The sequence below is a fragment of the Amblyomma maculatum genome, chromosome 11, assembly GCF_055883805.1.
Source record: "Amblyomma maculatum isolate TAMU_Amacu chromosome 11, ASM5588380v1, whole genome shotgun sequence".
Lineage (NCBI taxonomy): Eukaryota > Metazoa > Arthropoda > Arachnida > Ixodida > Ixodidae > Amblyomma > Amblyomma maculatum.
Window position 1 is genome coordinate 106562493 of NC_139354.1, and position 22784 is coordinate 106585276.

The following is a 22784-nucleotide window of genomic DNA, read 5'->3' on the forward strand; positions in this document are numbered from 1 at the left end:
GGTACGTGAAACCTTCACTGGTTGAGCTTTTATATACAACTCGATACTGTTCAAACCAATAAACGCACAACGATGTGGTAACGCAGAAAGCAGTCTTCAATCCAATGGAAATCAACAGCGGGAAAAACATCCCCTCGCGTTCGCAAAAAACATAGTCGCGTTCGGCCCGACCGACCAGTGGCAAAATGGACGGAAAACGGCCCCGTAGTTACGAATTCCGGCGTGCGTGCGTGTGCACGCCTCGGAGATCATCAGGTCTGCTCCTACGGTAGTACCCTACCGCGCGCCCAATGAAGTGATCGCCAGCGCGCACAAGCCATGCCAGTTTTAATCAGTGGAACGGTTATAATTTTGCTATTTTGTGTGTATGTCCGGAACAGGGAACTCGCTGAACGGCAGCTGACAGGCATTGCCTAACAAACTGGACATCACACCATTATTTGTGTTACTGCAGTTTACCACGAAACACACACGCAGCAGCCAAAGCCTGAAGGCTGGGACGAAAATTATTCAATATGAAGACGACACTACTGCTATGCTGAGCAGAACTACACCGCTTCTGTATTCACGCACATTTAACCGCGTCTAATATGCCATGCTTACCTCCTTCTTTGCTGTCGTAGTCAACCTACTCGACATGCTGCTTCCTCGGGGCTGGCAGGCAAGGCCAATCTACCAAGCTGCACACGTGGCAGCCTTTGTTTGGCCACTAGGTCGTGGTTCGGCCCAACACGTGATGACAGCAGGCCGCGTACACAAACACACGTGCGCCGTCATGCTGCTGAAGTTCCCTGTAGAGTATATTCTAGACACTATACCTGTAGCTTCGGGTCACTCAGCCGAAGGTTTCAGTTCCACACAAAGCTAGAGGTTTTCCAGGTAGAGAACAAACACCAAACTATGGCCGAACTACCACGCTGCCTCGCGCGCGCTTCGCTCTTCGTGCCGCCCGCCCGTCCCGCGTTCAGGAACCGACAAAACGTGGACAAAACAGCCAAAAGCACCAAAAGTATGAAAACAACCGAAACAAAATTTTCAAAACTTAATGAGTTAAACGCAGTCAAGTAAATGGTTTATTACAAAAACTAGGATAACTACTTAATTTATTTTGGTTTAATACAACTTTACGAAAGGCCATCGGCGGTCGCGCCAAGACCATGGTCGCGCTCGTGGTCGCGCCGGTCGCGCTACATGAGAGGCGCGTGGCCCAAATCTCTGCATGTGCGCTCTTGTGTGCGCGCCAAAATCGCCCAAAATGTGTGAATGCGGCTAGACAAGCCATCCTGCGCGTTCTGTTCAGGCTCTTCGTTCTTGAATTCATCTTGGCATGCAAACATGTGGACAGCGGGGCGCAGGCGAAAGACGCCTTTGCTTCATCTGAGAGCTTTCACGGAGCGAGTAGGCTGTTCGATGGAAGCCACGAACGCAAGTTGCTGGACGCGGATTAAGTTCCAAAGGTGTGTGTGTGTCGTGCTTGCCTGCGCTGCAGTCGTTAAGCATTTTGGTTTCGTCTGCAGTGCCTTATAGCTAGTAGTGTGAGGTTAACACCGTGGCTTAATTCATTTTGAATTTTGCCACTGGCTTCGCGGAATAAAATTTACTGCTGCGGTAACCAGTCGTTCCATTGAATGGAACATGTATGTTCACTCTCGTTTATCGTGTTTTTTAGTGAATAAGTTCGCCTCGCAGGAGAAAAATATTCCTTTGCAGCAATATCGTACGTACATACGTAGTAATATCGAGGTCGCGCTTCAAATCCGACATCTTTTGATACTAATTGGCTGTTGATATTTATATATCGCCATAACAATATAACAATGAAGAGTAAAAACTAAATAAGCATGCATTCCCAACACGTGCAACCTATGAAGAGCTCGTACTGTGATGTGCATTTCTGTATCTACTTATTTTCTGTGCAAATATTTCTCGAAATTGTGATTATTTCATAATTATTGAGGCACCATACTCCAGAGCTTCATTATCACCAAATAAAGCACATGAAGTAAACTGCAGTTAACTGGAGATGAAAATCAAATCGAAGAAAAAAATTTCACGGCCATTGTAAAACTTTTTTATAAACTTCTCTTTTACAGTGTGGTCTGCCATGTCATAGCCCTCTCTCTACCATCTACCACCTGCAACACATGGAGTGCATTCATGATAGAGATGAAGATGTGAAAGGTTATCAGAGGCACTGAAAAATAGGCAGAATTTTTTATGAAAACCAACCACTTCGTGCTTCCTTCCAGTTGATAGAGAAGCACAGCCATCATGTGAAGAGTGCAGTGCCTTTACATCTGTACTGCAGCAAAGAGACAGGCATATCCTTTACAGTATGCCTTCCAAGGCTGCTCTCTGAAGCTCTGCTGAAGCTCTGTGTCTGCGCAAGAACTACTTGTTCGCTGATAATAATTCTTTAAGTGTTCTCTTGGTTATTGTGGCTTGAAATCCCCCAATAATGCCTGCCTACCAGTTTTGCGAGAATTGGCGACAGCGGAACCTTGAACAAATTCTTTACCCTTTCGCCATGGTCTAGGAGAAGCTCCCGGAGTAGTTAAATCTAGGTGAGTATAACCTATGACATTCTGACCCTTTCGCTGTACTCATGCTTTACACGCTTCATATCAGCTGCTGAGCGTGAAACCTGTTCTGTAAAAAAAAAAAAAAAAGAAAGTACCAGATCGTGAGAAAGAGGGTAAATTTCAGCAAATTTATAGCACACACACACACACAGAGAAAAAACTGCAGACTGGGCTATGACACTCCCATGTTTTGTTTTTTTTAAACCTTGTTACTTTTAGGTGAAATAGCCAGTATGCGTTCTGTAATGCAAAAATAACTTGAGCACCAGTATTTTCGCTTTGTTGTCTGGATATCACAATAAAGCCTCTGTTATTTCAGCATGCCGCACTGCTTCCATGTGGCACAAGCCGCCAAATGACAGTGGTTAGCGTTTGCCAAGCATGGTGTTGCTTCAGCGTAGAGAAAGATGCTCATTTCAGCTCTTCAGAAAGTGCTCACTGTTCATTGTGAGCTAAAAATGACAATTTGGTGATGTGACCTTTTTCCTTTGCGAGTATTTGAATTGATTTTATTTTTTTTTCGTTGACATCATAGACTTACATTGGCCCTCACTTTAGTGTCCGCTCATAACTGGCTTCAAACCTAACCACTCAAGTTTTTGATCTTGAAATCAAATACCATGCTTCTTTTCCCTGCACTATCCACGCTGGCTTAGTGGCCATGGGCTTGGAGAGGCGAGTACAAGTTTGTGGTGAAAAATTCTCGTCACTGTGGCTACGCATTGATGAAGATGAAACACAAAAGACACTGTTGTGCGATGATGCGTCTAGACTTGCTGCAATACAGACACGAAATTTGCCTTAGTGTATTTCTGTTTTGGCACCATATGCATAACGCAGTAGAAAGCGCATATCACCGGGTGAACTTTGTCTATGCTTAGTAAATAATTTGTAATTGAATTTTAGTTTCACTAGATGATGATTTTATGATTGCGACGTTACAAGAAGCCACGTGAGGCGTAAAGACACTTCAATATAGGGAGTATTTGTGCATTGCTGCCATCTTGGCTTCTGAAGGAGTTACCATAAGAGTGCTGGCGAATTGTGCTTGGGGGTCCTTGTTTACTAATGTCAAAGTATCATTCCAAAATGAAAACAGGTTTGGACTAGTTTACTATGTCCGCCCCTTTACGGAACAATGGGTCGTCACTATTAACCTGAATCCTTCCACTGCTGTGACTCTGGTTTCTCCTTTTACTCCCTTTACCCTTTCACTGGCACTGTGTTTCAGGCTTTCACCAACAGTGCAGTCGAGTTCACCTACAATGTCGATAGTTGTAATAAATTCTCGCATAGTACGAACAAGTTTGATGGCACCTTCAAAATATGCATTAGGGTTATGACTTTGTGTCTCCGATGTTATGAATGGAGGCTACCCAACACTGTTAGGATGAACTCGGGCACTCTGAACTTGCTCCCTTAGTCGAAAAATGCATTTCTCATAAGCTTGAGGCTACACAGTGTCTCCTGGGTAACATGATTCTCCTGCCTCCTTCCCAGATGAACATGACAATATCGAAAAATAATAAGAAGGGGAGCAATTAAAATGCAGTTAACCGTCGGCCATGCACATACTGAGAGACCACAAATGAAACATATGTCAGTTGGGCAAATCATTTGAAGCGGGAACAGAAGTATGGTAGTATTCGTGTCGTCAGTGGTCAGTTAATGACTAAGATTTGTAGACCAGTCACATCATATACCTTACTAGCCCAGCTGTCACAAGGTGTGTGGTCTGGCCAGTTGTCTCTACATTTTTCACTGCTACCACACATATGCAATATGCAATAAGCAGACGGTGTGTTCTGCAAGTGTATGCTCTGCTAGCCTCGTTGCTGTAGCCTTACAACTTTGCCGACAAGTGAAACACAGAAGGCACCTTTATGCTGCAAATTGTTTGTGCATGTTAAAGTTTTCTTAAGTAATGTGATTTAATCCAGAACCTTTAACTTGCAGCATATGTCACAGTCTGTGCAGCTCTGGCATGTTATTTCTCATGTAACACTAGCATATGCCATCGCTTCAATCATGCTTAGCAATACTGCATCCTTAACCTTCGTGGGACCATAGAAAAAACAGGCAATTCTGATAGACATTAGAAATTACCTGTTAGTAAATTGATTTTCTAAACAACCTTATTATAATATATACAAATTGCAGCAAAATAAGGGGGCTTTCACAGCAAAAAAAAAATGAAATGCGGAATCTTATTGCTAAACTAGAAAGATCTCAATATAAAAGTTTCTGAACACTAACAAAAATATTGAATATACTAGACTTCGGCATTCAGAAACCATATTGAAGAATTCAAAAATACCCAGAATATGGCCATTTGCCTTTGTTTTAGCTTTGGCAGGAAAAGAAATGGCAGGCTTTTTTTTTTTTCGTGCTTTCTCGCAGTAGTGTTCACCACTTATTTCTGTACTCGGAGCTTATGCCAATGATGGAAACATTTGGTCATTTTGGTATGCAGATTTACTTTGCGTCATTTACTGCAATAATAGTAGTTTTCACCCGGATCTTCTTCTGTATATAACGCAGGTTGCAGCGTTTTTTGTTTTTGAATATTTTGCGTCTCTTGGAGCAGGTGCTCTGTGAAGGGCGAGGGAGGAATGCAAACTTGCTTGTCATGTCAAGGTTGAGAAGCTAGAATCTTCGTCTAGGCATATTCGTTTGTGTTTTTTAAAATGATATGTATCACTTGGCAAAAAAAAAACTAAAAAATTCAGAGCAGTCAGAAACTTTCCTTGCTCTGAATCTGAGCACCATATTCTCACTGCTGCTGAGGCTTAAACCAAGTTCCTGTCTCGGTGAAAACTCTACAGTCTTGCTGTAGCAATACAGTATTTTTACTGTTGTTTGCGGAAACCCAGCAAAATAGATACGAAATAGTGTGAACGTTCAGTAGTCATACATACCTTTTTCACAGTGAATGAAAGCTGAAAAATTGCTCATTTTTGGCCAGTACCTAATGGTTCTGGTCGCTGTGCTTCTATATCACTGTCTGAGCTGAAGTCTGAGCTTTCAAAGTCATCTTTTGATTCTTCGCTGCTTTTATCTCCATAAAATAGGGAGCTGACGTGGTTGATGCCGGTTTCTCTGTGCAGTCTAGTGCCAATTCACACCATTTTCCTAACTGAAATGCCCCCATGCTCTGGATGCTCTAGTTCAAAATCTCCACCTGTTGAGAAAATAACAAACTAAGCCAAAACTGAAAGATGCCAAACTACACATCTACATATCAGTATGTGCCCTCATCCTGGTATGTGCGCAGTATATGTCTCTCTCCTTCCTGTGACCTGACCTGTTTTACTCTGGGTTAATACGAGAATCACTCCCACTTTCTCTTCCAGGAGGATGCTGTCCCTTCCCTTGTCTCCTGAATGCCCTTGCAGAGTTCCACTCCCAGGTGTCTGTCCAGGGGCACTTGCCACGGCTCACAATCACCACAGCCCAGTCCAGCTGCCCCGGCTTTGCACCCACAATGGATATCCCTGGGCAGTTCCGGCCTCTTCTCATAAGGGCCCCTCCAACCTCCCCCTGATCAGGGACCAAACACTCTTCCTTAGGAAGAGCGAACAATGCAGAGGCGACGGAGACTATGACACAGGCCTCGCTGCCCACGATTCCCTCTGGAGCATCTCCCAAACCTGGCTGGCACTGTCCTCTTGGTCATCCTTAAAGGGCAGTGGCTTCCAGAACTGCTTTCAGCTCTCTATCGCAGCAGAGCTATCTGCAACTTCAGGAGTTGTGGCTGTAAGGATCAACCCCTGGTTCAACATCATGGCCGTGGCTGCCCCAGGGGCCCTGTTGAATTTCCTCGAAAAATTTAAATCCTGGCAGGGATGCCAGTTTGCATCTGGCCTGCAGCGGACAGGGTACGTCCATGGGGTTCCTGCGGACCTTGAGGCCTCTGTCCCGATCCTGAAGTCCACCAGGCACGGGACGCGGCTCTCTGCATCCAGTGCAGGGTGCCTCCTTCCTGGGTGTCAGTCTACAAACTGCGGCTCCCGATCCAGTGCAGTCACTGCGGTCACCTGGACCATATCTCGACATCGTACACAGAGATGCCGTGTTGCAGGTGCTGTGGCTACAACCAGGAGACTGGGCCCTTTGATGCCGCAGTTTCACGCTGAAATTACGGCTGGAGCGGCCACCCCACTGACACCCCCACCTGCCCTCGGTAGCAGGAAGAATGGCACGTGGTGGTGGCTGCTTCCCTGGAGCCCATCTCATGGAGGGTCATCAGGGCCACCTTGCGGGGAGACCCTGGCGTGCCTTTGTAGGCCCAAGTGCTGCAGCGGTCAGCAAGCCTCCAGCATTCGAACCCCATCAGCCTGTCTCGCCCTTCATACCACTCAGCATGACATCGGCACTTCCCATCCCGCTGTCACCATCAATCCTGAGCAGGAGGCTGGAAAAGCTATACAGGACCCTGGATGCCACACTCTGGGCCATCTCCTCCCTCCTTCCGGTGGCCATTCTGCAGCAGCTCAAACAGACAGGCTATGCAGAATCAAATTTCCAAAGAGCCTTGGTCCTGCCGATCAGTTGCAACAGCGCCGAAGAGAGGCCCTCGTTGTCATCCGGTCCCTTGTGTGCCAGAATCCAGAATTTCTGCCTCAGCTGCCAAAGTTTTGGAGATGATGCAGCTCTCTCCAGCACCAGACCGTCATGGCTAGGCAGCCACTGCAGATACCCCATCCATGGGTCCTCCAGTGGAACTGCCAAGCTGTGTACCCCGTAGAGTGGAGTTCATCAGCTGGTTCTGGGCCGAACCCCACACCCCGGACATCCTGGCCCTCCAGAAGGTCAACATCCACCATGGAGAGTGCCACCTGCCTGGGTACCTGAGCTACCTTATCAAGATGGCCATCTGCGAGGCTGACCCCTGCCTCAACTCCCTCCACCCACCAGGCAGATCCAGGGCAGCCCTATTCATCTGGTCCTCCCTTCCCCAGGAGGAAATTTTGGTGAGGGATGCTGTAGTGGCCCACATCCACATAATGTGTCTATGTCAGAGTTTGACTTGGTGGGGTATACACGGCTGTCAAAAGTGTATAGGATGCTTCTTTCTTGTCATATTGTGTCCGACTTATAAGTGGTGACTGTCTGTTCTACAAGGACTTCAAGGCGGCACAAATGCGGTGGGGCAACAGTATTTAACATCACCATATTCCACATTTAAGCCAGCATTGTAACTTAAGGTAAAAGGTGTTGTTGCGATGTTAGCTTTTGCACTTTTTATTGCCTAAATTTCCAGTGACACTGTATCAAGTGAGCCATGTAAACCGCTAAAGAGTGTTTGTCTACATTGCTGACTACTATGAATATTGATCAAACTATCTGTCAGTATTTTTAACACATGAATTTTTTATGTAATAATGTACATACATTAATGCATTTTTAATACAGTCGCTGACGTGTCCAGAATACGAGACAGTCTGAACAAATAGGCTCACAATAATAGCATATCTTTATTTATCGAGCGCTTTAAAAACTGGTCAGTCTGTTCCTGTGTCAATGTCCTCATTCTTACAGCCGGTTGCCTCTCTTGTGCGACGTGGACGGTGGGGACAACCGCACGATGAGTGGAGTGGCGCGGTGTTCGAACAAAAAGAGGCGCAGGACACTGGCAAACCAGTTCAGGCAGAGGCTTGCCGCTTCCACGCGACTCTGAGTGAGCACCTTTTTCTGTTTCCTCCTACGGGAAAAAAAAATTAAAAAATTGCGGCTGTGGTGGCTGTTCTTATGGGAACGATGGAAGTCGCATACTGTGTGCGTCAATTTAAAACAAAAAAGTGAAGCCGTCTCACGAGCTCTCTTGAAGATTTTGTTTAATGGGGCACCTGGCGTATCACAGAATGAAGTGAAACGAGTGTCTGTTGTCATTTAACAGCGCTTTTCAGGGCGTAAGACAAGCAGACAATTTTTATTTTCCCCTCCATGCTCGCGTATTGCCATCTGCAAAAGGACTCGTGCCGCAGCGACCTGCGTCGCCGGTTGTCTCGCTCGCAGCTACACGCAAGTCGTGACACATGGTCACGTGATAGAAGCACACTCACTAACTGACCTGTTCTCCATGGGGTGGAGGTCTGTTGCTGCCGCTCGATGGAACCGTGAAGCAGGGGCCCTTGGTGCAGGCCGCCCTATTTCGGGGAGTAATGGGTTCATCGAATCGCCACAGCTAACAGCGCCTATTATTGAGAGCATAGGGGTATGCGGGATGCATGCAACGCGTGTTTGAGATTGCAGAAAAACTAAATGGCAGCGGTGTTGTGACAATTCTTCTTAGCTTATGAGCTGCGTTAGAAAAATCGGAAACTCGAATGACAAAAGTTTCAAACGTCCGATATTTTGGTCGGTGTTACGCATTGACTCTGTGAAGCGTGTGACGGTGCCATAGCATGGTCCAAATAATCGGGCAGGTCCAGGAAATGGGGCGTCCAGAAAATTGATTAGCAACAGTAAGAACATTGAGTAATGCAAGATGTAACAAACACTGGTAGAACTGCTAGTGCTTCGCAGAAACGAAAGTTTACAAACTTACTATCAAAATGGTGCGTTGCTTACTAGATCAGTATAAATCTGACACTTTCCTCATGAAGTGCTTCTTAAAATGACTTTGAAATAAATGTCGATTACATGAAGAAAATATTTCATGGGGTGAAGCATTCCATAGTGATATGCCAGAGAATTCAGTAATCAATCTTTAATAGTTTGTAATGGAAATTATGGGCCCAGGATCGGTCTACTTGCGCTCAGAGGCAGCCGAGAGTTCCACTCGCCTGTCAGTCTGTGGCAACGCCAGATCCAGTGTCGTGGATTATGCGAAGACGTGGCTGTGGGTGTGGTGTCGACACCTGGAGGTCTGCTCCAGATGCTTGGGTCCTGGGGATGGTCACAAATGACTGAAATGCAGAGCCAGAACGATGAACTAGCGAACATGCTCCAACGCTGTTTTACTACCTCTTCTCACTCCGCACTTCTTCCTCCTCCTCTTTCTCTACTCGCACTACCACCATAAGCTATGCTACAACTTTATGACACTACGTCCCACTTTAAGACAGTTACAGTGGTACTGTTCTAATCTAGCAAATGGAGGTCCAGGCTGTCAGTGCACGTGACTTGCGCAGCAGTAACACATGTAACGTAACACACCACTAAAACACTGGTATGAGCAATACAAGGCTGACGAATACAGGCCAAAGTTCACACACGACTTAAGTAGTCAGCACCCACATTGTCACTTCCCTAGATGTACTCAACGCTGAAACAATATTCTTGTAGCATTAGGCTCCACCGTAAAACTCAATTGTTCACATTTCGAGCCGATTGCAAGTACTGAAGCGATTGATGGTCACATTGAATTATGAATGGTTTGCCGTAGAGGTACATGTAAAATTTCCCAACAGCCCGGATGAGCGCTAGACACTCCCGCTCTATGGTAGAACAACGTGTTTCTCGCGGTAGCAAGTTGCGGCTCGCGTACGCCGCGGGATACAGTATTTCATTGTCACCTGTTTGCAGCAAAACTGCACCCAAGCTGATGCCTGAAGCGTCTGTGCGCAGCACGAATGGTCGTGAAAGATCGGGAGTTTGAAGTATTGGAGAAGTACTAAGGTTCTTCTTGAGGGTCTCGAACGATTCTTCTTGTACTGAACCCCAAGGGACGACGTTGGGCTGGCCCTTTGTTGTGAGTTCAGTCAAGGGCTTAGCTTTGCAGCTAAGATCTTGTCCCACATCTTCAACATTGGTTCCACCTTCGACCCACCAATGCGATGGCCAAGGAAATAAATTGTGCGCTCAACAATCTCGCACTTGCTTAGCTTCATGGTGAGACTGGCATCACATATTCTCTCGAAGACAAATCTCAAGGTTTCCATATGTTCAGGTCACGTCTCATTTGTGACTACCACGTCGTCGAAGTAGTGATACACATTTTGATGTCGCCTAACGCAGCTCTCATGAGGCGCGTGAGTATGGCTGGTGCTGTTTTGATGACAAAAAGCATGTATCAGATGTGGTATATTCCTGAAATACTGGAAAAAGTCTTTTTCCCTGCTTCCAGCAGCTATAGGGACCTGCCAATAACCCTTCAAAAAATTGAACTTTGAGAATAACGTTTTTTGTCCTGCAAGGGTGAGGACGACATCAATGCGTGGAATGGGCTTACAGGACCTTATTGAGCTCCTGGAAGTCGATGCACAATCATATGCTATTGTCTGGTTTCTTGATAACCACAATTGGCGCATAGTATGCGAACTTCAACTTCTCGATAATGCCAAGATGCATCATCTCCTATACTTCGTGCTCGACACTCGCGGAGAGCCAGGGGAATAATGGGATACTGGGGAACCAAAACTGGTGTCTCCGAGATTAAGTCGAACTGCACTGGCACTGGCTATGTTTTTCCGGGAAGGGGTCCGAAAGTATTTCTGTGAATCTTTGACAGAGCTGTCGAACTTCCTCAATCTGAGAAGTTTCCAGAGCTTGCGATATCTTGACATCAGCAGCAGTCTGTGTGCGCGACAAACTTAACGGCTGGATACAGTCGTCGTAATCATTTTCCTAGCGACAGGTGGGATTAGTGTTTGACGTGTTTTTTTGTACGGCCACAACAGACACGGTGGAGAAAATCGGTGGCTGTTCCTCATATTTTTTCAGCATGTTAATATGAAACAGTTCCTTCTTACTTCCCAAGTCAATGAGGTAATCTACTTCGTTCTTCACGCCCTCTACTTCAAAGGGACCTCACCATTGCATGAATAGTTTGTTTGAATCAGTCAGCAGGAGAATGAGCACTTTGTCTCCAGTTTGTAACTTTTGTGGTCGACTCTTGCGGTCATAGTAAATCTTTTGTTTTGCACGGGCCTTTTCCAGGTGGTGGTGGGCGAGGTTACATGTTTCTTAGAGCCTGTTCCGAAGGTCAAGATAGGTGTACGTTGTTCGAACCTCCCCATCCAGATTCTCATTGGTCTACAATTCTTTGAGAACACTCAAAGGTCCACGCACATGACAACAGTAAATTAACTCTAAAGGAGAAAACCCCAAGCTGGCTTGCGGTACCTCCCGATAAGCGAAAAGCAATGGCGCTAGATAGCGGTCCCAGGATCGAGGTCGCTCTTGACAAGTTCGTTTAATCATTTTTAAAGTTCCATTGAACTTTTCTATGAGGCCAGTAGACATAGCATGGTAAGGTGTTGTTCACAAGAGCTTGACGGACATAAGGCGGCTTTTCCTCTTGCATCAGTTCCAAAGTGAAACTGCGGCCTTGATCCGTAACCATCTCTTGAGGAAGGTCAACTCAAGAAAACATTTCCAACAATGCATCCGCGATGCTCGCAGCATCAATAGCTAGAAGTGCCATGGCATCTGGGCAATGCAAGCAAAGTCAGCGAGACTAAGGACGTAAGTTTTTTTCTGTGATGTCAGGGAAAGTGGACCTATTAAATCAACTGTCACCTGTTGGAATGGTGTTGTAATCAGAGGCTGTTGCTCAAATGAAATACGCCGACTTTGCCTTTGGATGTCCTTGGCATATAGTATCGCACTATTTAATGAAACGGGTGACATTGTCATGCACGCCCGGCCAGTAAAAATCTCCTAGTATTCGGTCAGTGGTCCTGCTTTTGGTGTACAGCCATGGTACTCTCATGACCGAAGTAGAGAATGATTAACCGAAACTTACTCGGCACCGCCAGTTGCTTGAAGTGTCTGCCAGGGAAGAGTAAAATGACGGTGTAAGAGGTCACACTCCACGGAAAAGTAATAGGCATTCCCTTTTCCGGAACTGAATTCCCGGTCAATTTTTGCAAAGCAGGTTTTTAAGCTTCGGTCATTCTGCTATTCTGCAAATAACTCTTTTTTTTTGTGATTTCATAAGATCCGAGTAAGTGCCTCTTTGGTGAAACATCGGATTCCTGCTTTGTTTGGCGACTGCAGAAAGTAGTGACTGTGTCGAAGGAGGCGTGCTTCCTGTTCGCTGAGTAGTAACTTCTGTAACAGCGGCAGTGTACTCCTATACAGGATCCAGATCATGCGGCGCCCTTATGCCTAGTATATTGCCAAGCACAATGTCGTAGAGAGGTACATCCAGGACACGCACACGTCCTTGAAAACCCTTGAATTTGAAAATTTCGTTTTCAAGGCCCTTGAAAATCCTGGAATTTTTTCTGCTCCTTGAAAATCCTTGAACTTCTAGTGTACTGCATGCAAATGATTATTAATAAAAAAAAATGTGGTTAAAATATTTGTACTTTCAATAATGTGTTTCAGTATCTGCATTTCAGGCCTAAAAAATCAGTTTGTGCTAATATAGCCAACGTTGCGCGTCTGTTAGCCACATTGGAGCCACTCGCTCTGAAGCCAACTTGAGCCGATTCAATCCAATCAGATTTTGGCGCTTTGTTATGGTGGTTGATGGCATTGTACTTTTACATCAGTTCTGCAACCGACTTTTTGCGGCTGAAGCATCCAACTGCAAAGCTAATGCCTGGGAAATGCAAATTTCAAGGCACATGGCTTCACAACGACGCTTACAAAAACTGGATTGCACCAGATATGACGAGTGAGCACCGTGCAAGATGCAGGCCTTGCAGCAAGACCTTGTTAAAGAGCCATATGAAGAGTGCTAAGCATGCTGGTGTCATGAAGATTGCAGCCAACAGCTCGGTGCAAAAGTATTTAGTTCCAAGTACGAGCCAACAGTCAGCCGCCCTGCCTCCTTCGCAATCGGGAAAGCTAAATGATGCCTGCAAGGCACACGAGCTGGTGATGAACGCAGAGATTCTGTGGACTTTGAAGGTTGTCACATCGCATTCCTTCTATCGATCATCATCGGAAGCAGGCCAGCTATTCCAGCATATGTTCCCGGACAGTGACGTGGCCAAAGCATTTTCTTGCGGAGAGAAAAAAATGTGCCTACGTGGCGTGCCATGGTCTGAGGCCCTTCTTTTTATCTGCTTTGCAGCGGGAGATAAAAGATTGTGAATACTACGTGGTACTCTTCTACGAATCCACAAACGACTATCTCCAGCGGAAACAAATGGATGTTCACTTCCGGTTTTGGAATTCGTCTCACAAGGCGGCAACGAGGTACTATACCTCGGTGTTTATGGGGCACTCTACATCCGAGGACATCCAAGGAAAGCTGCTGAGGGTGCTCGAGCCTTTCCCTCTTGAGAAAATTCTTCAGATTTTAATAGATGGTCACAATGTTAACCTTAAGTTACTCAAGAATTTCCAAGAGCACCTGCATCAAGCATCAAGGACATGGGGACCTGTGGCCTCGACATCATGCACAACGCCTACAGGGCAGGTGTTACAGCAAGTAAGTGGGGAGTTGGCTGTCTGCTCTCCAGTCTGAGCGCACTTTTCCATGGTTCTTCTGCAAGTAGGGACGACTTCTCAGCAGTTACCGGTCAGGAGACTTTTCCCCTGAACTTTGTTGCACACTGGTTTCACCGGCTTGCACCACTTGCTTTTGCACCGGTTTCACACCGGCTTCAGCAGAAACGTATGCTAAAAGGCAGAGGCAGCTAATGATCTGAAGTAAATTGTCAGATCCAATTGCCTGAGGAAGGCTGCACGAAGCAAGACTGAGGAACTGTGTAGCCTCAACGAGAAGATTCAGGAAAAGCGGCAGGAGCTCCCCTGAAGTTTCCATTAGCAGATTTGTAGAATGGATTGCTTTTCAACATTGGTGCAATGCATTGCAAGGTGTTTTTCAAGACTGAACATTTTTTAATTATTTTGGCTTAGTGCAATACTGGCTTTATTATGTTGGCTTAGTACTGTGTTGGCTTAGTGCAATACAAGCTATTCCTTAAAATGTTTCTTTTTCGATTTTGTTCATTAAAATCGGTACCTGATATTGAAAACTGCTGCGTGTAGCGTTGCGTTGAGTCCTTGAAAATACTCCAACTGGGCCTTGAAACTCCTTGAATATCCTTGAATTTGCCTGTTTTGAATCTGTACGAACCCTGGACCGTACATCCATACATACGACTGTTACTGTTCTGATGGAAAACATTGTATGCACCCGGATCACAGCCTCGGGTAATACCTTGACACGTTCATCCAAAAGTGAAATGCTACTGCTTCTCCCCGTGAACGAGTCTAAAGGCACCAGATCTTATCGAACAATCACGGTATTGCTCCCTATGTCTCTGAGGACGTCGACTTCGTGAGAGAACACGCAGCCTTAAGCAACCGGCAATTTCGACTAACAAAAAGGAGACACGTGTGGTTTCTCTTCTGTGGCCAGTGGGATTGCTCAACTTGGGCACGCTGAGGAGCTCTGAAGCCATGTGTCTCGAAGCTCGCTTTGGCATATTTCAGAAGGCACATGAAGCAGATTTTTTCTTTTGTCGCGTTCGGCAGTCGTTGGCGTGTCCAAATCGACCACACGCATCGCACTTGGGCACATCACTGGCAGCAAGTCAACAGTCTGTGGCAATATGCTCCAACTTGTGACACAGAATACACCATGGTAGTTGCTTCTTTCTCTCGCTGTGCTTCAGTTCATCCCCAACTCTAACGATGTTGGCAAGGCTCTGGGCTTCAATGAAACAATCTGTCATATCAGCGGAATCAGTCAGTCTTGCAACCCCGTTCTTTAAGGAAGACTACGAGCTTTGGGTGGCAACATCGCTGGAATTGCTCTGCGATCATTAATTCTCTTATTTCTTCAAACGTCCTGTTGACCTCAACCAAAGAACTGGAGATACGAGCAATCAGCTGCTTTCCTGTTTCACAATCTTTTACCTGTGCTTGTCGAAATTTCTCCTGATATTCATGTGCACTGAACTGAAACCGCTGCAGCAAGGACTTTTTAACCTTTACATCATAACCTTTACGGTCTATAGATCCCTGAGGAAACTCCCGTAGTTTTAGGATTTGCATAAAAATGGTTTTGTTCATTTGAGTGGTTTGAGGTCAGCTACGTAAATAGCTTTGAATTAATAGTAAATGTGGGCCATAAATTCGTAACAAGCAAACACTGGCTTATTGTAGCAGTTTTTTATAGATAATAAATACCGCTGTGATAGATTCATTGTTTCTTGGTTCTTTAATTTTTTCAGTAAATTGCATCATAAATCGATTATTGGGAAAATCCCATATGAAAACTGAAATGTGTTGAAAGTAAATTTAATTTAGATAGGTATGTCAAAAGTCATGTATTGAGCAGATTTTCAAATAGGAGGATAATCAGTGTTAGGATCCTACAGGAATAATAAACAATGATAACATCTGGAAGAATGCCAGAAAAATGTGTTCTTAAACTTGCAAGTATGTGAGATGTTTTTTTTTGGAAACAGGTTTACTTTTGAAAACATCATTCTGCAATTGACCTTGTTGTTTTGAGCGAAATACTTTTTAAATGCTTCACTGGTGTCTGTAAGACACGAGTGAAATTAAAAATTGGACGGATGCATTTATGCAAGTTTGGTTTTTCTGGTTATTCATCTGAAGCATAGAAAGACCTACTAAATGTGTTATAAATATTGTTAGTTTCAGTGTATATGGATGTGCTGACCTTTGGTTTAGTTTGGTGAGAGTTATTTTTAGGCAACGCATTAATTCTCATATATGAACCATGTGGTGTTCTTGATGGTCCGTTGGTCCGGGGACACATTGCAGGAAACAGATGGGACAACTTCTTCTGGTGCTACAGGCACTTTATTGCACGGGTCAAAAACACATTTTGCTTCCGCAATACAGTCCGCGACTTCCTCCCCCGGTCGTAAGTCAGAAGCCAGTCTCCTCCTTTTCACGCCCAAACACCCCTCTTAAGTATACATTTTCAGTATCCTGGGGACCAACCTCGTGGCCAATCGGAGGAAAAGAGCATCTTCAAGCTAATCGGAATGACAAAGCAACATTTTAGATAGCCAATGCAACGTCGGCACCTACGAAATTGGTCCCTCGCGAGCACCGCATTCCTCCCACCAATCGTTCGCCCTTTATCCCTGTCGAGATGGTGCACAGATCTCAAAATCAGGGGCGAGACAAAACAAAGTAACAAAGACACATGAACGCCACTTTCACCAGCAATACATACACATGCAAGGGCACATGGGGCGGCAAGATATACGAGGGTAATATCCGGACCCCACTGGCCCTAAGCAGAGCAGAAAAGAAGAGAACTTATTGCTACCACGTTCATCAACACGAGCGCCGTGTGCTGCGGCGATGTTTCCGCCAACTTTAGAACCGACAGCACAGGATGTGCCTTACTGTTCTCCCGCGTCTGGGCCGGCTCAGCGAAAGTGCCGCGGGGATATTTATGTTCAGTCGAGAGTCGATGGCGCGGTGCACACCTTACCGCTTGAATACCATGGCCGTTCTCCCGCTGCCCTTCTCGATGCCTCTTTCCTTTCTGCACATGCCAGTTCCTCATCCTCTCTTCCTGACCAGTTCCTTTCCCGAGTGGCCAAATCTCGCCGGCTTGCTCGCGTCAACACGGAAGCTAGCCAGGAAGACCGCAAGTGCCGCTGTGATGCAATCCACCGCCAAGTTTCGTTCCGTCCGGGCAACGAGGTGTTACTTTGGACACCATTACGCACTCCTGGCCTTTGTGACAAGTTCCAGCGCCGTTACATTGGTCCTTACACAGTTCTTGCAAAAACCTCCCCGGACAGTCATCGCGTCTCCCCTGTTTACCCTCCTCTGGACAGTCGTTACCGTGGCACTGAAGTTGTCCACGTTTCACGCATGAAGCCTTTTATTCGGCGCAATCCTGCGGACTAATTGCGGCCAGGCTGGCCGCTTGAAAATCAATATGCACAACACTAAGGTAATGTTCAACAGCCTCGGGAAGGAACAGCAGTTTACATTAGGTAGCGAAATGCTGGAAGTAGTAGGCGAATATGTCTACTTAGGACAGGTAGTAACCGCAGATCCGGACCATGAAAAGGAAATAACAAGAAGAATAAGATTGGGATGGAGCGCATTTGGCAAACACTCGCAGATTATGACTAGCAGCTTACCGGTATCGCTCAAGAGGAAAGTATACAACAGTTGCATCTTGCCTGTACTCACCTATGGGGCTGAAACGTGGAGGCTAACCAAGAGAGTTCTACTTAAGTTGAGGACAACCCAGAGGGCTATGGAACGAAAAATGGTAGGGGTAACATTAAGAGATAGGAAGCGTGCAGAGTGGGTCAGAGAAATAACTCAAGTTACCGACATTCTAGTGGAAATTAAGAAGAAGAAATGGACATGGGCAGGACATGTAGTGCGAAGAGAGGATAACCGATGGTCGCTGAGGGTAACAAACTGGATTCCAAGGGAAGGAAAGCGTAGCAGGGGGCGGCAGAAAGTTAGGTGGGCGGATGAGATTAAGAAGTTCGCAGGGGTCAAGTGGATGCAGCTTGCACAGAACCGGGTTAAGTGGAGAAATATGGGAGAGGCCTTTGCCCTGCCGTGGGTATAATCAGGCTGATGATGATGATGATGATGATGGCCGCTTCAACTGCGTGGGCGAAATAGTGTGAGCACTGTGTGGCACTTCATCTTCCACACGGGCGAACGTGCTGCTTCATCTTCATCCTGCTCTCTGTTGTAGATACCCATCGTCATCGCGGAGTGTGGTTCGCTACAGTGTGCGACCAGGGCTTCAGGTCTCGAATAAAACCTGATCCACCAAGTCTGACCTTCACGTTACCTTACAATAGGATGAATACTATACTGCGAGGCTGGTAGTACAGCAAAACATTGTACCAAAAAAATGATAGATGGTTTAACTCTGTTAATCACGGAATATTGTGTAGCAGCAGGTCGTTGGGACAGGATTGTGTTTGCTGTGTCTCATTTAGTAGATGTTACTTTGCCGTGTTAATCAGGCAGCTTTACTTCTAGACCGCACATTGCATGTACTTCACAGACACAACCTTCTTAAATTGAGGCTTTTATTGGCGATGGCGTTGGATATGAATCACACTTTGTACGCAAGCCTGAGCGTTGCTGCGTCACATGGCACACTGTGTGCCTCTTGTCGAACACAACCAGCCTTCCGTTGAACGCATCAGAGTTCACCAGCGTCCAATAATTGATTTACAGGAAAGGAAAGGCGCAGTATCAGTCACACTTGTTTGTATGGGTACCTGAAGTCTCTCGGAAAGGTAAAATTGGCTTCAGACATTGGGTTTTTGCAATAATGCAGTAGTTCTGCAGCATGAAAACAAGCCAGAAAGAAAAGGGCGTGGCATAATTTCTTTTTCTAAAGAAAGATACACTTGTGAAGAAATAAACAGACTAGGTGGTTTTCAACTGATGAATTTCTGAATCATGACCGTAAAATAAAGGGGGCATATATAAACCGTGAAAAATGCAAAATTTCAGCATGCAAAAATACTGAGGCCGATTACAAATAACTAAAAGGAAGGTGATATGGTAGATGCCACCAGGATTATAACATGGTAGCAATGTGGGCTGTTTTGTATACATCCGGAGTAGCAGAACCAGCAACAATAGTGAGAACTGGTGGATGTGCTGTCTTGTGGTTCAGCTTCTTTTTGCTGGTTTTACCAACTCCGGATAAGGACTATTAAAGTTCTGAATATGCAAAAAATAACTGCACTTGCCTTTGCATGAATGACGGAGACTAAATGAATAGTTAACCAAAACAAGGTTAGCCCATTGGATCACGCATGCAGGGATGTGCTTAGGTATAACAATTGAGAATTGAACAGGCCAGTAGTAAAAGGACAACTCAAACACACTGAAAAGGACTGAAGTGATGAAAGAAGCAAGCGATCATTTGAGGTCTTGAATGGCTGCAGCGAAGCTTGCAAAAGGCATGTCTGCCGCACATAAAAAATAAGCAAAAAGCAGGCAATGTACAAGAAGTGGGAACACATTGAAGTCACCTTGCATCATGTGATTTATAATTTGTGCAATATAGCTTACTTATGCATCCAGGTCGAGAACTTTCCAGTGCATATGGACGCCATGTTGATGGAATGTATTTAGCCATAAAAGGGCCATTTGGAGTTGGGCAATGGCATGCGTCACCAGGCTTGATTTTATGAGGAATTGAGTTTTACTTCTCATTTTAACAATAGACAAGCGTCAGCTCGTGACGTCAGTGGAGATGCGGCGGCGCTGACGACAGCAGTGACTTTCGTGGTGTAGGCAAAAGCTCGGGTCGTCTGCATGGGATGCGTGGTGCTTGCTGTGTTTTCGGGCATAATTCCCAATATTCCTGCAAGCTGTGGTGTGGTTGGTTTCGCCACGAGGCACAAGAAGGAAAATAGCACCTGCTTTCACATGTTTCTTGCGGTCGAACAAATATGAGCGCAATGGGCAGCAGCGTTGAGCGCGACATGTAGACCCTTCGGCAACGGATTGCCTTCGTGGCTAACGTGCATTGCACAATTCTGCACTGAAACTTCATCAGTTCATTCACAACTCTTAATTGTCGTGACTGCTTTTCGGCCGCACGATGACTGGCGCAATAGCAAATGACTGCAGCTCGTGCACATTTTCTTCTATATAATATATCAAGTTAAGACGCCGCCCGCCCTGTGAGTTCTGTTCACTTGTGCCTGTGCTTATATTCGCACAGAAAAGGACACAGAAGTTGCTGCGAAGGTAACTACTGTTAGTTTGATCAGTCACTCCAGCGCGATATTGCCGAAACAGACCTGAACTTGTGAAGCAGTTCTTCTCTGATATCACTTTCGCGAGTTTCAACGAGTGACTTCATCACCGGCCCCATAGAAAGCAAGTAAACATTGTTAGGATCCGGCAAAGTGATGCAGCGTCATTTTTCAAAACTTTCTTTCTTAAGGTCATTAAGATTTTGACGAACGAATTAAATATCCATGTACAACGTAGCTCTGATCAAGCAGGATATATTTAGGTATGGAATATATGGTACATGCAATCTAATGTCCCAAAAAGTAATCGGCATGAGGGGTGCAAAATAAGCAGATAAGATGACGCACTTTTGAATAAACAGTTTCAGAGTATATTAAAAAAAGCTTAACAGATCGTGCAAAGTTCTCTGCAAGCGATCGTAGAGAATTTTGCATTTCCGTTCGTGCACCTCTCCTAAACTCCCCCCCCCCCAAAGAAAAAAAAATAGAACATTCTTATGGGCCTTCATGTATCTATTAACCTTTCAATGACCTTGACTACGTCTGTACGATGAAACAGACGTCAAACGTCTTTTTATCGAGCAGGATAAAACATTGGCAGCGCGCACTATAGGCGAATATGTTACAAAGAACTAAAAGATTGAGTTCTTATTCAGTGAAATTCTGACTTAAGTTGCCGGTACACTGAGCTAGAAATGTGATTTCTAGTTCACTATAGTTGTCGGTAATATATTGTTCTTTAGAGCGAAGGTGCTTGGAGCATCAGAAAGCCAATTAAGAGTTGTCATATGAAAAACACACTTCCAGTCATTCATTCGTCGTCCTTGCATGCGCTAGCAGTAGGCACGGGAGTTGAATAATGTTGGCTGTTAGTTTTTCATATACATTGCGCTTTCTGGTTTGCATTTTGTTAACTCAATCACTACAGTCGCCCACCACAGCCGCGCGCTGCTGAAGCCACGGAGAAGAAAGCCAATTCAGCGCTCTTCGCCAGGTAATTCCAGAAGTAATCGGCTGATAAAGTGCTGAACTACTCTCCAGGCATAAACAAGACTATTTCTATGCACAAACGAAGCTTACGCTTCAGAATATTCGCATGCGCAAACTGGTTTTGAAGGCAGCGTCGCTTGGCGCTGTGTAGGTACGCTGCATGTTTGCCTACACCCCATGTCGCTGCCGATCGCAGCGCCACTTTTGTTTACAAACATGACGCTTGTCTATAGCCTTTCTTTGTTGAAAGAGAAGTTAAGACCCACATAATGCATCATGTGAATCATCTTGTGTATATTTCCTGCTAACTACACGTTCTGAAGCACTCCAATGTTGTTTAAAGTCCCTGCCCAATGATTTCTCTTTGTGTTCTCCGTTTCTTGTAGTCAGTACGCAGTGATCAGAGACATGCTACGTTCGTCTTAGCGACAGGTGTCCCATGCATTTCATAGCCATTGGTTGCCATTTTGTCCTCTTCTGCAGATACCCCCCCCCCCCCCCCCCTTTCGATTGTTTTACCTGGTATACTGACACTACTGAGCAGTGTTCGTCACATTTAAAGCACGGCTCCTGTACGTCCATTGAGCCCTTGAATTTGCATTCCCTGAGTTTGTCCAGTGTAGCCCTGCACACATGGGGCATAAAGGGCTCTTGTCGTTCTCAAATCTGGATTCGCAAAGTGCAAAGATGAAAATAGAGTAGTTTGATGTAAATTTGGCAATGGCGGCACAGATGCACTAGAGATGCCATAGCCGACCTGGTGTCCACCCTGGAGGATGCCCGGCACTCCAGACACATTGTCTGCCTGGCCCTCCTCGACATCCGGGGAGCGTTCGATAGCCTGTCCCATGGGGCCAACCAGGGGGCCCTGGCGATTCTGGGCATCCATGGGAACATACTGGCTTACATCACCGGCTTCCTGGCCAACCGGAAAGTCCAGGTATGCCTGGGTGGTGTTGCCAGCACCCCCCGGTTCCCGCGGAGGGGAGTCCAGCAAAGAAGCGTGCTGAGCCTATTCCTCTTAAACCTGGTCCTGGCCTTCCTGCCCAACTTCCTGCCACGGGGCCTCCGGCACCCAGTCCGCATAGCCAACTATGCGGACGACATCGCCATCTGGTGCCGGGGGCCCCGCCATCAGAGGCCACAGGTCATCAGGGGCGTCCAGAGCAACGTTACTAGAACAAGCTCAGTTTCACAGCTCCCCATACCGCCCAGCGGAGGAGCGTGTACCAAGTGGCGGTCACGAGAACTAGCGGCGCTGTGGTTGACTCTTGCTTCTTCCCGGGCGCGTCATCTGCTACACGCGGCGCGGAAGCATGGAGCGGCTAGCGCACAAATAGTTTTAGCGAACTGCAGTTGCGCTCTACATGGCTGGCTGCAGTAAAATTATAACTAAATTACGAAAGCTTTGGCTTCGAAGCTAAGTGTTACCTGGGAGAGCGCGTTTATGTGCTGCGAAATTCCCTCATTAATGCCATGAAACAAATCTGACAACGCCGTCGACTTGCTCACCAATGCTGTTCGCTGCTTTACCCACTGGCTTCTGTTTTGTAGCGAGTATTCCAGTACTGATTAGAAGAAGATTCAATGCCAGCAAACGGTTTAC

The 22784-nt window shown here is 45.9% G+C and overlaps 2 protein-coding genes across 6 annotated transcripts in view; one reads left to right on the forward strand and one right to left on the reverse strand.

Moving 5' to 3' along the window:
- The window catches only part of LOC146174599 (uncharacterized), a 128959-nt gene extending 128005 nt beyond the window's left edge, over positions 1 to 954 (reverse strand). For all 4 annotated transcript variants that reach the window (XM_084583765.1, XM_084583761.1, XM_084583763.1 and 1 more), the window contains exon 1: positions 604 to 954. The gene's annotated coding sequence lies outside the window, so the exon portion shown is untranslated. The remainder of the gene's footprint in view (positions 1 to 603) is intronic.
- A 224-nt stretch (positions 955 to 1178) lies between these two features.
- On the forward strand, positions 1179 to 22169 carry LOC146174604 (uncharacterized). Of its 2 annotated transcripts, none has more exons than XR_014701911.1 (5): positions 1179 to 1457; positions 2094 to 2564; positions 5936 to 7555; positions 8124 to 8262; positions 21911 to 22161. XR_014701911.1 is itself a non-coding variant. In XM_084583766.1 (5 exons), exons 3-5 carry the CDS (start codon positions 7289 to 7291, stop codon positions 21928 to 21930), a joined length of 426 nt encoding a protein of 141 aa, XP_084439892.1. In that variant the 5' UTR covers positions 1179 to 1457; positions 2094 to 2564; positions 5936 to 7288; the 3' UTR covers positions 21931 to 22169. The 2 variants fall into 2 exon arrangements, 1 of the variants encoding a protein (XP_084439892.1); XM_084583766.1 differs by having other exon boundaries at positions 21911 to 22169.
- The last annotated feature ends 615 nt before the right edge of the window (positions 22170 to 22784 follow it).